Source organism: Salvelinus namaycush, chromosome 9, assembly GCF_016432855.1.
Source record: "Salvelinus namaycush isolate Seneca chromosome 9, SaNama_1.0, whole genome shotgun sequence".
NCBI lineage: Eukaryota > Metazoa > Chordata > Actinopteri > Salmoniformes > Salmonidae > Salvelinus > Salvelinus namaycush.
In genome coordinates this window covers 25920101-25936939 of record NC_052315.1, presented here as the reverse complement: position 1 = coordinate 25936939, position 16839 = coordinate 25920101, and the positions used below count along the sequence as shown (strand labels likewise).

At 42.6% G+C, this 16839-nt stretch overlaps 1 protein-coding gene across 2 annotated transcripts; it reads left to right on the top strand.

Moving 5' to 3' along the window:
- Nucleotides 1-8286: 8286 nt before the first annotated feature.
- Nucleotides 8287-15998, top strand: LOC120053888 (interleukin-34-like). Of its 2 annotated transcripts, none has more exons than XM_039001175.1 (7): nt 8287-8481; nt 10101-10238; nt 12489-12592; nt 14368-14445; nt 14682-14864; nt 14965-15127; nt 15846-15998. In XM_039001175.1, the coding sequence occupies exons 2-7, from the start codon at nt 10199-10201 to the stop codon at nt 15899-15901; spliced, it is 624 nt and encodes a 207-aa protein (XP_038857103.1). In that variant the 5' UTR covers nt 8287-8481; nt 10101-10198; the 3' UTR covers nt 15902-15998. The 2 variants fall into 2 exon arrangements, with proteins under 2 accessions (XP_038857103.1, XP_038857102.1); XM_039001174.1 differs by lacking the exon at nt 8287-8481 and adding an exon at nt 8528-8890.
- The last annotated feature ends 841 nt before the right edge of the window (nt 15999-16839 follow it).

Here is a 16839-nt window from a genome sequence, read left to right as displayed (position 1 = left end):
ATTTAACTAGGCAAGTCAGTTAAGAACAAATTCTTATTTACAATGACGGCCTACCCCGGACAACAGTGAGCCAATTGTGCGTCACCCTATGGGACTCCCAATCACGGCCAGATGTGATGCAGCCTGGATTCAAACCAGGGACAGCAGTGATGCCTCTTGCACTGAGATGCAGTGCCATAGACCGCTGCGCCACTCAGGAGCCCACTCGGGAACTACCAATTGGATACCATGATATTGGGGACAATAAAGGGGTAATGTCTCGCGGGCTGGATTGAAGTGCCCGGCGGGCCGGATATGGCCCGTGGGCTGTACTTTGCCCCCCCCTTGCTCTATTGTGCTAGTGATGGCTATTTAACAGTCTGATGGCCTTGATATAGAAGCTGTTTTTCAGTCTCTCAGTTCCAGCTTTGATGCACATGTACTGACCTGGCATTGTGGATGATCGAGGGATGAACAGGCAGTGGCTCGGGTGGTTGTTGTCCTTGATGATCTTTTTGGCATTCCTGTGACATCGGATGCTGTAGGTGTCCTGGAGGGCTGGTCGTTTGTCCCCAGTGATGCGTTTGGCAGACCGCACCACCCTCTGGAGAGTCTTGTGGTTGCGGGCGGTACAGTTGCCGTACCAGGCGGTGATACAGCCCAACAGGATGTTCTCAATTGTGCATTTGTAAAACTTTGAGGGTTTTAGGTGCCAAGCCAAATTTCTTCAGTCTCCTGAGGTTGAAGAGGCGCTGTCTTCACCACACTGTCTGTGTGGGTGGACCATTTCAGTTTGTCAGGGATGTGTACGCCGAGGAACTTGAAGCTTTCCACCTTCTCCACTGCGGTCCCGTCGATGTGGATAGGGGGGTGCTCCCTTTGCTGTTTCCTGAAGTCCACGATCATCTCGTTTTGTTGACGTTGAGTGAGAGGTTATATTCTTGGCACCACACTCCCAGAGCCCTCACCTCTTCCCTGTTGGCTGTCTGGTCATTGTTGGTAATCAAGCCTACTACTGTCTGCAACCTCGATGATTGAGTTTAGACGTGTGTGGCCATGCAGTCATGGGTGAACAGGGAGTACAGGAGGGGGCTGAGCACGAGCCCCAGTGTTGAGGATCGGTGAAGTGGAGGTGTTGTTTTCTACCTTTGCCACCTAGGGGCGGCCCGTCAGGAAGTCCAGGACCCAGTTACACAGGGCGGGATTAAGACCCAGGGCCTCAAGCTTAATGATGAGCTTGGAGGGTACTATGGTGTTGAATGCTGAGCTATAGTCAATGAACAGCATTCTAACATAGGTATTCCTCTTGTTCAGATGGGACAGGGCAGTGTGCAGTGCGATGGCATCGTCTGTGGATTATAAGCAAATTGATGGCATCATAAGCAGATTGAAGTGGGTCTAGAGTGACAGGTAAGGTAGAGGTGATCTTCACTGAAAGTTGATACATGTAGACTATTCATATATAGGATATGCGCAGCACTTTGCCTCAATTTATTGATTCAGTTATTGTTTTCTTGTTCAAACCGCGAAAAACACCTGTCAAACTCAGGCATTTCTCTCAAACCATAGGGATGTATATTTGCACTGGACTAGTATTATCAGAGGACTTTGGAGTTTGCCAAAACTCTCCTGCCATGTAAAAATTACTGACATGGCAGATTACAGATGTGTTTTGTGCTTGTGTACATAATTACATTACCTGAACTCCCCCAGTAAAAGTAATCCCGTCCAAATACGGCTATAGTGGGAAGACTACATGTCACCTCGACTACAAGTTTACTTCAATATGATGGTTATTAAATAAATATTTGCGCATTTAAAGCGTCTCAACCGACATTTCTAGCATAATTCATTTTACCGACACAGACCTATTGTCATGAGGTCAGATAAAATGCAAATGTGAGAGCATGTGACTTAAAAAAACATTTTTTAAACTTGATTATCAATGTGGGTGTTACTAAGGCAATTTGTCAATGTTGTGACGTGTATTAGGACATTCAAATATCATCTTTTATATTTCCAGATAAGGCACTGATGCCCAACAACTATACTGACATCGATTTAGCAGTGGGTTATGCTGAGTCACTTCTCCTTTTCATTTCAACGTGTCATTCAACAGCAGAACATTATACTATCATGCCATTGTTGAGGTTTGTGTTGTGCCATTCTTGAGGCTGGTGAGATTTCCAGGAACATACAATGCATTAAGAAAGTATTCAGACCCCATTACTTTTTCCAAATGTTATGTTCAAGTTTTATTTTAAAATGGATTTTAAAAAATCCCTCATCAATCTACACACAATACCCCATAGTGACAAAGCAAAAACAGGTTTTTATACATTTTTGCAAATGTATAAAAATACATATCTCAAGTATTCAGAACCTTCACTGAGTACTTTGTTGATGCCCCTTAGGCAGCGATTACAGCCTTGATTCTTCTTGGGTATGACGCTACAAGATTAACACACGTGAATTTTGGGAGTTTCTCCCATTCTTCTCTGCAGATCCTCTCAAGCTCTGTCAGGTTGGATGGGGGAGCGTAATTGTACAGCTATTTTCAGGTCTCTCCAGAGATGTTCAAGTCCGGGCTCTGGCTGGGCCATTCACTGACATTCAGAGACTTGTCCCGAAGCCACTCCTGCGTTGTCTTGGCTGTGTGCTTATGGTTGTTGTCCTGTTGGAAGATGAAACTTCGCCACAGTCTGAGGTCCTGAGTGCTCTGGAGAAGATTTTCATGAAGAATCTCTGTATTTTGCTCCATTCATCTTTTCCTCGATCCTGACTAGTCTCCCTGCCGCTAAAAAACATGCCCACAGTATGATGCTGCCACCACCATGCTTCACCGTAGGGATAGTGCCAGGTTTCCTCCAGATGTGACACTTGGCATTCAGGCCAAAGAGTTGAATCTTAGTTTCATCAGACCAATCTTATTTCTCATGTTCTGAGAGTCCTTTAGGTGCCTTTTGGCAAACTCCAAGCGGGCTGTCTTTGAAGCCACTCCTCAGTAAAAGGCACAGTCTGGCCACTCTACCATAACGGTCAGATTGGTGAAGTGCTGCAGAGATGGTCGTCCTTCTGGAAGGTTCTCCCAACTCCACAGAGGAACTCTGGAGCTCTGTCAGAGTGACCATCGGGTTCTTGGTCACCTCCCTGACCAAGGCCCTTCTCCCCCGATTGCTCAGTTTGGCCAGTCGGCCACCTCTAGGAAGAGTTTTAGTTGTTCCAAACGTATTCCATTTAAGAATGATGGAGGCCACTGTCTTCTTGGGGACCTTCAATGCTGCAGAAATGTTTTTGTACCCTTCACCAGATCTGTGCCATGTCATTGTGTACTCTCAAGATTATGTTAAAACATCATTTCTGCTGGCCAGGGAAAGACTTACCAAATATGCACAAATGCATGCATTTTTGGAAATAAAAAGTTGTACTTCGTAAGCTGTCTCAGACATTTCTTCAGTTCAATAGGTTATAATGTGTCTTCTTATTTACTTCAATGTGTTCTAAAGTAACTTAATTTTATTCAAACTTCCTGATGTTGTAACTGCAAGCAATAATTCAAACATTAGAAGACTAACTACACTACTGAGCACCAGGGTCGTTCCACTTAGAACCTGCCCCTATTTTGAGGGTGTAAGGATGCTGAAGATGGACATTTCCATCACTGGAGAGTCATTGGTCTCCATCTTCTGGGACTTCCCTGATGTCAGTTAGTCTGGACTAGCAGATGATGTCAAGAGAATGTCTCTTGGCCCGCTGCCTGAAATCTCAAATGAGGGTGCATCTCAATTGTCTAAAGGGGCTTCCTCTCCTTGATTTTCATTGATCTTGATGTGAAAACATAAAATAAAACAATATTATGTATCCGATGTGTTTGCTTTCACCAGCATGTTTTCACACAGAGCAAATGATGGGAAGGAAACAAGGGGGTGATGATGCCACTTTAAGACTGTTAGCTACCCACTCCTACTAGTGTGATGATGACATTTATTAAATTCTAATTATGACTAGACTTTGATCTTACAGCTAACTAACGGATTATAATAATGAATGGACTTGGGTCAGAGGGCAAATTCATTTCAGCCAATAACTGAATATTCCTTAAACTGCAACATTCAGCTTTAGAAATTTGACTAAAACCAACTAACCACTCCTGAAGCCATTGAGGTATTGTATTATTTGCCAGATCTTGTCATTCCTGCCCAACTCACTACCGCGGGATAAAGGCCAAAGAATCCATAATGATCCACGTGTGTTTGAGGTGGGATAATTTGGTACCCTAACTGTACCATTTATTTCTGTATAGTTGTCTAATGTTAGTGGGGCAAATTAATTTGTTTTAATGTTACTCCTTAATCACTCTGATAAATAAAACAGTTTTTTTAGTGTACTTTTAACAGAGCTGAGATTTACTTCGAAGTACAAAGTGTAGCAATACAGATGACATCAGTTATTGATACAGACATGGTGGCGTAGCAGGAAGATTGGAATGCTGTGAACCAAGAGGTAGTGAGATCAAATCCCAGTTGAAGACATGTTGAATACGAATTACTGTATAAATTAACATGCACAATGTAATCATGTACAGTCGTGGACAAAAGTTTTGAGAATGACACAAATATACATTTTCATAAAGTCTGCTGCCTCAGTTTGTATGATGGCAATTTGCATATACTCCAGAATGTTAAGAAGAGTGATCAGATGAATTGCAATGAATTGCAAAGTCCCTTTTGCCATGCAAATGAACTGAATCCCCCAAAAACATTTCCACTGCATTTCAGCCCTGACACAAAAGGATCAGCTGACATCATGTCAGTGATTCTCTCGTTAACACAGGTGTGAGTGTTGACGAGGACAAGGCTGGAGATCACTCTGTCATGCTGATTGAGTTCGAATAACAGACTGGAAGCTTCAAAAGGAGGGTGGTGCTTAGAATCATTGTTCTTCCTCTGTCAACCATGGTTACCTGCAAGGAAACACGTGCCGTCATCATTGCTTTGCACAAAAAGGGCTTCACAGGAAAGGATATTGCTGGCAGTAAGATTTCACCTAAATCAACCATTTATCGGACCATCGAGAACTTCAAGGAGAGCAGTTAAATTGTTGTGAAGAAGGCTTCAGGGCGCCCAAGAAAGTCCAGCAAGCGCCAGGACCGTCTCCTAAAGTTGATTCAGCTGCGGGATCGGGGCACCACCAGTACAGAGCTTGCTCAGGAATGGCAGCAGGCAGGTGTGAGTGTATCTGCATGCACAGTGAGGCGAAGACTTTTGGAGGATGGCCTGGTGTCAAGAACGGCAGCAAAGAAGCCACTTCTCTCCAGGAAAAAGATCAAGGACAGACTGATATTCTGTAAAAGGTACAGGGATTGGACTGCTGAGGACTGGGGTAAAGTCATTTTCTCTGATGAATCCCCTTTCCGATTGTTTGGGGCATCCGGAAAAAAGCTTGTCCGGAGAAGACAAGGTGAGCGCTACCATCAGTCCTGTGTCATGCCAACAGTAAAGCATCCTGAGACCATTCATGTGTGGGGTTGCTTCTCAGCTAAGGGAGTGGACTCACTCACAATTTTGCCTAAGAACACAGCCATGAATAAAGAATAATACCAACACATCCTCCGAGAGCAACTTCTCCCAACCATCCAGTAACAGTTTGGTGACGAACATTGCCTTTTCCAGCATGATGGAGCACCTTGCCATAAGGCAAAAGTGATAACTAATTGGCTCGGGGAACAAAACATCGATATTTTGGGTCCATGGCCAAGAAACTCCCCAGACCTTAATCCCATTGAGAACTTGTGGTCACTCCTCAAGAGGCGGGTGGACAAACATAAACTCACAAATTCTGACAAACTCCAAGCATTGATTATGCAAGAATGGGCTGCCATCAGTAAGGATGTGGCCCAGAAGTTAATTGACAGCATGCCAGGGCGGATTGCAGAGGTCTTGAAAAAGAAAGGTCAACACTGCAAATATTGACTCTTTGCATCAACTTCATGTAATTGTCAATAAAAGCCTTTGACACTTATGAAATGCTTGTAATTATACTTCAGTATTCCATAGTAACATCTGACAAAAATATCTAAAGACACTGAAGCAGCAAACTTAGTGAATATTAATATTTGTGTCATTCTCAATACTTTTGGCCACGACTGTACAGTGCATTCAGAAAGTATTAATAATTTTTCCACATTCTGTTATGTTACAGCCTTATTCTAAAATTGCTAAAATATTTGTTTATCCTCATCAATCTACACACAATACCCCATAATGACAAAGCGAAAAACAGGTTTTTACATTTTTTTGCAAATGTATAAAAAAAAACAAAAAAAACAGAAATACCTTATTTACGTAAGTATTCAGACCCTTTGCTATGAGACTCGAAATTGAGCTCAGGTGCATCCTGTTTTCATTGATCATCCTTGATGTTTCTACAACTTGATCGGAGTCCACCTGTGGTAAATTCATTGTTTGGAAATGATTTGAAAAGGAACATACCTGTCTATAAAATGTCCCACAGTTGACAGTGCATGTCAGAGCAAAAACCAAACCATGAGGTCAAAGGAATTATCCGTAGAGCTCCGGACAGATTGTATCGAGGCACAGATCTCGGGAAAGGTACAAAAACGTTTCTGCAGCATTGAAGGTCCCGAAGAACACAGTGGCCTCCATTATTCTTAAATTGAATAAGTTTGGAACAACCAAGACTCTTCCTAGAGCTGGCTGCCTGGCCAAACTGAGCAATTGGGGGAGAAGGGCCTTGGTCAAGGAGGTGACCAAGAACCCAATGGTCATTCTCATAGAGCTCCAGAGTTCCTCTGTGGAGATGGGAGAACCTTCCAGAAGGACAACCATATCTGCAGCACTCACCAATCTGGCCTTTATGGTATGGCTAGATGAAAGCCACTCCTCGGTAAAAGGCACATGACAGTCCACTTGAAGTTTGCCAAAAGGCACCTAAAGGACTCCGACCATGAGAAACAAGATTCTCTGGAATGATGAAACCAAAATTGAACTCTTTGGCCTGAATACCAAGCGTCACTTCTGGAGAAAACCTGGCACCATCCATACGGTGAAGCATGGTGGTGGCAGCATCATGCTTTGGGGATGTTTTTTAGTTGCAGGGCCTGGGAGACTATTCAGGATTGAGAGAAAGATGAACGGAGCAAAGTACAGAGAGATCCTTGACAAAAACCTGTTCTAGAGCACTTAGGACCACAGACAATGACCCTAAGCACACAGCCTAGACAATGCAGGAGTGGCTTTGGGACAAGTCTCTGAATGTCCTTGAGTGGCCCAGCCAGAGCCCGGTCTTGAACCCAATTGAACATCTTTGGAGAGACCTGAAAATAGCTGTGGAGTGACGCTACCCATCCAACCTGACAGAGCTTGAGAGGATCTGCAGAGAAGAATGGGAGAAACTCCCCAAATACAAGTGTGTCATGCTTGTAGCGTCATACCCAAGAAGAATCAAGGCTGTAATCGCTGCCAAAGGTGCTTCAACAAAGTACCAAGTAAAGGCTCGGAATTCAAATATGTAAATTGAAAATGGAAAACATTGTATGTTAAAAGCTCTGTGTTTGTGTGTGTAACTAGTGTGTGTGTGTAACTGTGTGTGTGTAACTAGTGTGTGTGTGTGTGTAACTGTGTGTAGATGCCAAAATAATAATTTATACGTGAATGAACATATCAGACAAATTGAGCAAACACATAATTTTAAATTGACTACATTTTTGCCTATGTTCTTTCCTACATTTCTTCATGTTAGAGCTAAGTTTGGAATGCTAGTAGATGCCCATAGACTTCCATTCATTGCATCAACGCTAGTTAGTATTGACTCGTGAGACAACCTCTAAATTCCTTCATACTGGACACATAGACATAAGAATTGTATCATCTGACTCTGGGGAAGTAGATGAATGGCATCATTGCCAAAATGGCAAAGTATCCCTTTAAGTTCAGGTAATACTTTGACTGAAAAGTTGAGTAAACAAACAAAGCTGTGGAACCAGTTACTTAATAATATTTTAGTTGAAACTATTTTTTTTAAATGACAGTGTATGCTGGCCACACAGATGACCTAGAGTTGTATTTATAAAGCCCTTTTACATCAGCAGTTGTCACAAAGTGCTTATACAGAAACCCAGCCTAATACTCCAAAGAGCAAGCAACGCAGATGAAGAAGCTCTGGGGCTAGTAAAAACTCCCGAGAAATGCGGGAACCTAGGATGACACCTAGAGAGGAACCAGCCTCTGCGGGGTGGCCAGAGAGAGAGAGAGAGAGAGAGAGAGAGATGCGAGACAGTGATGTGTGAATGTCATGCAATGATGTGATTGTGAATACATCGCATACATGCCTGGACCAGTGACTTTTGAGCACATGCTAAAAGTTGTAAACCTATATGGACACTAACGTGGAGTCCTGTCCTCACCTACAATTATTAAACGCAAAGAATGTGTTTCAGAGGGCAGTCTGGTCAGGGATGAGATAGCATTATTTCGGAGAGAGGTAGGTGCATTGGTTGGAAAGTGAAAGTAAAAACCCGTGACATCTGGGCCTGTAGAAGCATGTTTTTTTAACAGGCTCTGCCCTCATTCGGAGCTGCTGCTGGAGACGAACAGATTCGCAATTAATATTTTCACATTTTGGAGAGCTGGGGGCCAAAGAGGGCAAGAAAGGGAGGTTATTTTCCAAAATTCGCTTTGGTCTGAGACGGGGTTTTGTTCTGGGTGTTGCCACACTCAGATAATCTGTTGAAGACGACACATCGTGCCAATGTCACTGACCGGATTAACGCATGCGTTGTTTCCCAGACTTGTAAATCATTTGTGCTGGGCATGTGTGCTTTTGATCGTTGCTGCTGCGGGTTATTCTGAAGATACTGGAGTGTTGAAGTGACGGGTTTCGGTTGTTACAGGTGTGATTGTGCAAATTTGAATATTGAATTCGAATTTGTTACGCTTTGCGCAAATATTGGAACTGCTGCGCTTCATAGGCTGCTGCGCTGCCCACTTTTGTTATACAGTCATACATATTGTTATTAAAAGATAATAAATAGGACTAGCAGGCTATTACGGAATATTGACGCTGGAAACCCGAAGGTGGTCTTTTGATATTGTAGGCTATATGGATATATAATAAAGACTCCTGGGATCCATCCATCCATTGGATAGAGAATGTAACATTTGCCCTCATTCTTTAGAGGCGTGTTGCGTTGTTATTTGCCAGTGTATGCTGACGATATTATGCTATGCATTTTATTGTTATATACAGTACCATGTGTGTCCAGACATGTGTCATTTATTTTGGCACTGTCCTCCACCTTTCTATAAATTACAGCTATGATGTGTGATTAATTTTCTTGATAACAATTTTATAATTTTCCATATTTTTGGGGGGGGGGGGGGGGGGGGGGGGGAAACTGATCATGGAAATTCACATGTGAATGAATAATCACATCATTCACATTCGGTGTACACAGACCCAAATTTGAACTTGATGACGGTCTCTCTAGATTGCAAATGAATTATTAATAGATTGTATCACTGATATATTAATCTTACTTAACAACGTTGTATTTATAAGTCTGTAATAACCGTATTATATTGGCCTTACTGCAAGTGAATGTGCGTTATAGATACATTATTCGAATTATTATTTAATTGACAAAGATGGCAGAGCATTTACAGACATTTATTGTAATAATTCCTGGTTAAGTGAGGGAAAGTCATTACTAGAGTGGAGTTCTTTATGCACTGGTTTTGGCAATGCAGTACTTTAAAGTTCAAACTCAGCTAATGACCCATGTCTCCTTTTGACATAAAGTGGTTGGTGCCCTAGATGTACACACTTGTGTCTGCCATGAAATATCAGCTTAAACTGTACATTGCTTATTTCCTGTCCGTTCAACCTCAAAATCTCTGAGGAAGGCCTTGAGGCTGATACATAAAGCGTAATAAAGAGCAGTGATACAAGCAAGAACAGTGTGGGGTTTCTTATGTATTCTCTGTTCTTTCAACCTGACAAGGGTACAGTGTTTGTAGCTATTCAGAAAAAATCGAATTAATACCAATGAAGAAAGTGAATGTTGAAATGTCTAAAAATGCCTCTCTGTGTTGCTGTTACAGGCTAACAAGGAGCGAAAAGGGCCTGGTGGTGCTCTGGAACAGTGTGGGCTCTGAGTCGGAGGCCTCCAGCGTGTTGAGACAGGGACCTCAGTTGGAGTATGGGCCGGCCAACAGCCTGGCTCCTGGGTGGGCTATTCGGTAAGAGAAGTGCTGTGGTGTATGTTCATGTGTGAAGAATTACGTATCAAGCCAAAGGCTAGCGTCTTCTTGACATATTGTTGGGAAATAATCTAGCTTCCAACATCATGGATGTTATTCCTGGTTTCATTAATAAGTTATGCTTTTGTTGAAATGGGCTGGGTGAGACCTCATCACATCAACCACTTATAAGTTTAAAGCTAAGAGGCCCTTAATAGTGTGAGGAAGTACATCTGTCAGTGGAGACCATTGAGAATTGTTTGTACCATGCGCACGTTGAGCAACTGAGCCCCAGTTTGTCTTTGGAGAGTGAGAGTGCTAAATCTAATTAAGATTTAAGAGATGATAGTGCTCTCTGTAAACTGAAGAACTATTACCATAAATCATCACTGACAAACAATGTATATTGCAAAGAGCTCAAGCTAGAAGGTTTCAAAGGAGAGAGACAGTAGAGAACATCTATGGGTATTTCCTATCTCAGATAGAGAAACCCCCCCCCAAAAAGTTATTGCGTAGGTCCGGTTTCTGTTGCAAAAAAAAAGATAGCAGTTAAATCTTGGTATCTTTGTATCTAACCACGTCCTGTAACAGAGAGAGAGAGACACATACAGGAGTAAAAGAAAGATAGGAAGAAGGTATAATTATTGAAGACAATAGAGGGGAGGTGGGGTGAGTGAGGTATATGAATATCTGATGTTTGAGCTCCTGACTGTACATGGACTTGTTTGGTGTATACAGATTGTGTGGTGAGGCATATTCCTAGTGCTTTGTGAAGTGTGTTGTGAGGTCTTGGAGACTTTGCTGACTCTGAGTCTCTATACAGCCGTCTGCATCCAAGCCCTGGCCCACAGTATCTAACCACACAGTGATCAACAACAGACTGGCTTTGGACTGCATGCCACCACTCATTCTGCCCCTGGCTATGTACAGTCAGAGCTAGTTACTCCTGAGAAAAAAATACCCTTTCGTCAAAATAGGCACTACTGTCTCAATCTGAGTTTAGACCACAGGACCAAACCGAACAATCCTGTGTTCTCAAACATAATAGCAAGAATGTTCTGCTGACCGTGACTGTGTATTGGATGTCTCCTGCCCTTGACCACATGCAGATTATGGTCAGTGGTATAATGGAGTTTACCAACTTTTCTTTTGCCCAACAGTTTACCCACCTTTTCTTTTGCCCAACAGTTTACCCACCTTTTCTTTTTGCCCAACAGTTTACCCACCTTTTCTTTTTGCCCAACAGTTTACCCACCTTTTCTTTTTGCCCAACAGTTTACCCACCTTTTCTTTTTGCCCAACAGTTTACCCACCTTTTCTTTTTGCCCAACAGTTTACCCACCTTTTCTTTTTGCCCAACAGTTTACCCACCTTTTCTTTTTGCCCAACAGTTTACCCACCTTTTCTTTTTGCCCAACAGTTTACCCACCTTTTCTTTTTGCCCAACAGTTTACCCACCTTTTGCAGAAAAATGCATTGAAAGTATAGGTATAAGTTTAGGCAGCGCTACTTTTTTCCCCACTGCGACAGGCTTTTTTTTTACCACTACAAAAGTTGCTATCTAGAACCTAAAAGGGTTCTTTGGCTGTCCCCATAAGGTAACACTTTGTAGAACCTTTTTTGGTACTAGGTAGAACCCTTTTGGGTTTCACGTATAACCCTTTCCACAGAGGGTTCTACACGGAACCCCAAAGGGTTATTATACCTTGAGCCCAAAAGGGTTCTACCTGGAACCAAAAAGTGTTCTCCTATGGGGACAGCCGAAGAACCCTTTTTGAACCCATTTTTCTAAGAGTGTACATCATTGATTATGGTGAAGCGTTTTAGAGGAGATTATTGTGTGAAAATTAAGGTGTTTACTCAGTATTATAATCTGGCTCAGATGGGGCTCTCCCTTAGATTGGTGGATTCTCAGTGAGATAATGAGTCTGATGGAAAGAGGAGGTCATATTTCAGCGTAATTAATTTTAGCACAGTAGCCAGCTAGCCACAGAGGTCTAGCTAGGAGTGATGGTCTGTCTTTGCACTGTGAGAGATGTCTCAATGTCTTTACTCATCTGAGTTCAATTCTCACACCATTATACCACTTCAATGGTGGTGGTAAAAACAAATATTTTTTTAAATAAAACAAAATTAGTGCACTAGGCCTTTATTACTCCGGGATGAGCAGAGAAAAATACTTTTGTAGCTATCCAGGAACAGTGTTGGAGAGCCCTGTATTATATGATATGTATGTTGTGCCCCCTGTAGGTTTGATGTGGGTAATACCGGTTTTGATGACACCGACAACATTGGCCCAGTGCACGTCGTTGAAGACGTTGGGAACAAAACTCACCGACAGAAGACGTAACTTTGTAAGAATGGTTCAAGATATCAAGACAGTGACTTGCAAGTTTGGAATATGAATGAAATTAGACACACATTAGGGAAGACTACTGAAAGTTGATACAGTGGGGAGAACAAGTATTTGATACACTGCCGATTTTGCAGGTTTTCCTACTTACAAAGCATGTTGAGGTCTGTAATTTTTATCATAGGTACACTTCAACTGTGAGAGACGGAATCTAAAACAAAAATCCAGAAAATCACATTGTATGATTTTTAAGTAATTAATTTGCATTTTATTGCATGACATTAGTATTTGATACATCAGAAAAGCAGAACTTAATATTTGGTACAGAAACCTTTGTTTGCAATTACAGAGATCATACGTTTCCTGTAGTTCTTGACCAGGTTTGCACACACTGCAGCAGGGATTTTGGCCCACTCCTCCATACAGACCTTCTCCAGATCCTTCAGGTTTCGGGGCTGTCGCTGGGCAATACGGACTTTCAGCTCCCTCCAAAGATTTTCTATTGGGTTCAGGTCTGGAGACTGGCTAGGCCACTCCAGGACCTTGAGATGCTTCTTACGGAGCCACTCCTTAGTTGCCCTGGCTGTGTGTTTCGGGTCGTTGTCATGCTGGAAGACCCAGCCATGACCCATCTTCAATGCTCTTACTGAGGGAAGGAGGTTGTTGGCCAAGATCTCGCGATACATGACCCCATCCATCCTCCCCTCAATACGGTGCAGTCGTCCTGTCCCCTTTGCAGAAAAGCATCCCCAAAGAATGATGTTTCCACCTCCATGCTTCACGGTTGGGATGGTGTTCTTGGGGTTGTACTCATCCTTCTTCTTCCTCCAAACACGGCGAGTGGAGTTTAGACCAAAAAGCTCTATTTTTGTCTCATCAGACCACATGACCTTCTCCCATTCCTCCTCTGGATCATCCAGATGGTCATTGGCAAACTTCAGATGGGCCTGGACATGCGCTGGCTTGAGCAGGGGGACCTTGCGTGCGCTGCAGGATTTTAATCCATGACGGCGTAGTGTGTTACTAATGGTTTTCTTTGAGACTGTGGTCCCAGCTCTCTTCAGGTCATTGACCAGGTCCTGCCGTGTAGTTCTGGGCTGATCCCTCACCTTCCTCATGATCATTGATGCCCCACGAGGTGAGATCTTGCATGGAGCCCCAGACCGAGGGTGATTGACCGTCATCTTGAACTTCTTCCGTTTTCTAATAATTGCGCCAACAGTTGTTGCCTTCTCACCAAGCTGCTTGCCTATTGTCCTGTAGCCCATCCCAGCCTTGTGCAGGTCTACAATTTACCCCTGATGTCCTTACACAGCTCTCTGGTCTTGGCCATTGTGGAGAGGTTGGAGTCTGTTTGATTGAGTGTGTGGACAGGTGTCTTTTATACAGGTAACGAGTTCAAACAGGTGCAGTTAATACAGGTAATGAGTGGAGAACAGGAGGGCTTCTTAAAGAAAAACTAACAGGTCTGTGAGAGCCGGAATTCTTACTGGTTGGTAGGTGATCAAATTCTTATGTCATGCAATAAAATGCAAATTAATTACTTTAAAATCATACAATTTGATTTTCTGTATTTTTGTTTTAGAATCCGTCTCTCGCAGTTGAAGTGTACCCATGATAAAAATTACAGACCTCTACATGCTTTGTAAGTAGGAAAACCTGCAAAATCGGCAGTGTATCAAATACTTGTTCTCCCCACTGTATATGTGGAAAAGAAAGGTGGTATTTCTTTGTACAAACACAATCTGACACCAAAATCTTTCCTGTCTTTAACAGAAGCACAATTTCCCCATTAATTACACCATCAGAGTTCACTATGAAGAGGTCTTCAAACTCTGCAACATCAGCAGGCTGGTGAGTCCCTCCCTTTGTTTCCTAACCCTTATCATTATCACTCTTCTAACTTGTTTAGTCATATGAAAAATCAACATATCATACCATCCACTCACTCACCCTTTGTCTACTTTGCTTCCTTATTCTCCTTCCTTTATCTTCAACCTTCACTCTTATCACTCTATACATCTCTAGCTGTTCCTCCTCCTATCCCGCTCCCCACTACGTCACTTTATCTCTTTTCTGTGTCCCTCCAGAGGGCGAGGGTGGTGGATCTGGAGGAGGGGGACCTGCAGGATGTGTGGCTGTTGGTCAACCAGGAGGTGTTGAAGAGGATCTTGAGGGTCCTGCCAGAGAGACATCCCTCCTACAAGTACACCTCCGATCTGGAAGATCTCTTCAGGAAGATCCAGCAGGTGTTCCCACCACAGAGTGATGAGGTGTGTAAGACTGGCCATAGTGTCACTGTCACTGCTCTGCTCATCTCTCTGTGGACAAACGTAACTCATAATGGTCATGTACTGAATGTTTATCTCTCAGAGAGAGCCCCCAGAGCGAATAGAGGAGATCTACAATCGAGTGAAGGAGCCCAACTCAAAAGGGTGGAGGTTCGTGACCCCCAAATCCCTGTTGGATAACTGCTATAGGACAATGCACTGTCTCTTCAAAAACTGCTTTCCCAGTGAAGATGGAGAGCAAGAGTGTGAGTGCACTTCATTCCTTTATTATATTTCCTGTCTTCTCTTACCTCTACCCTAACCTCTCTATGTTGGTATTTTCCCCAGGAACACAAACCTACTCAACTGGTTTGGCATGTTGTGTCAATTGTATCTCTTCAGTGTCTGTAGACACTAAGTTGTTCTTATTCAACACTGTTTAAAGAGAGATAGTTGTCTGTGCCACAGGTACCCATGAGGTCTCTGCCTTAAAAGGAGAGGGACTTGGACAGGCCTGTTGATATCTCCTGTTAGCCCATACACATCCTATATAGGTTAACACATGACTGTATCATTCACTTTTAACCACACAGGTTAATTGCATCAGCACCTCTTAAGGTATATTTGTTCCTTGTTTTACAGAGAGATCAGTAGAGTTGTTGAGGTTAGAGCACATCTGTTAACAATTTAATAGAAGGCCTTACATATGGAAAACGTAAGGCATGAAGGAGTATAAAGCACTCGTGCAGAACATGAGTCATGAATATAAAAAATGATGAGAAGAAAAAACAGCAACAACGTTGTAACACACGTGTTGGATTGGTTTAGTGCTTACTTCATGGCTAGGATGTTCAAAGCAGGCCCATAAACGTTTAATGAAGTGTCACTGATCATTCAAAATAGTTGGTATGCTTTTATCAGAAATATTTAGACATGATTTTAAGATGATTGATCTCAGTCACTTAAACTATTTTCTTACTTCAGATTGTAGCACTCTTCACTGGCGGAAGGGCAGAAAGAGACAACTACAGGAAACCTGAGGAGGACGCTATTTCCAAACACTGCAAATATACACTGAGTGTAAAAAACATTAAGTACACCTTTTTAATATTTAGTTGCACCCCACCCATTTTTGCCCTCAGAACAGCCTCAATTCGTTAGAACTTGTTGACTCCAATGCCTCCCACAGTTGTGTCAAGTTGGCTGGATGTCCTTTGGGTGGTGAACCATTCTTGATACACACAAGAAACTGTTGAGCGTGAAAAACCCAGCAGCGTTGTAGTTCTTGACACAAACCGGTACACCTGGCACCTACCACCATACCCTGTTCAAAGGCACTTAAATATTTTGTCTTGTCCATTCACACTCTGAATGGCACACATATACAATCAATGTCTCAATTGTCTCAAGACTTAATCATTCTTTAACCTGTCTCCTCCCCTTCATCTACACTAATTGAAGTGGGTTTAGCTAACACGTGACATCGATAAGGGATCATAGCTTTCACCTGGATTCACCTGTTCAGTCTATGTCATGGAAAGAGCAGGTGTTCATAATGTTTTGTACACTCATTGTATGTCCAATGTTGCAGTTGATCTGTATGTCATAACCCTCCCGTGTGAAGTTCTGATGTTGTTGCACCAACAATATGCCCTGAAAACTATTACCAACGGTATGCAACCCAAACTTCATCTGTTGCTATGGATGCCACAGTAAATACATTCCCTGTGGACTTTGCAGCTTTATCCACTCACTGTTATTGTCACAGCTTGCCTACAGTTTTGTTTACTTATCATACTTTGCCTCCTATGTTGTATAGTACTTTGAAAGAGATATTTTATAGTTTTCATATGTGTACTTATAATATATTGTCTGCTGATGTTTATGTTCTGTGTTTTGATTGTGGTTTCTACATGTGTTTAGACAGTTGTATGGTATAGCGCAGGTGGCTATGCTCAAGCAGAGAGCTACAGAGTAT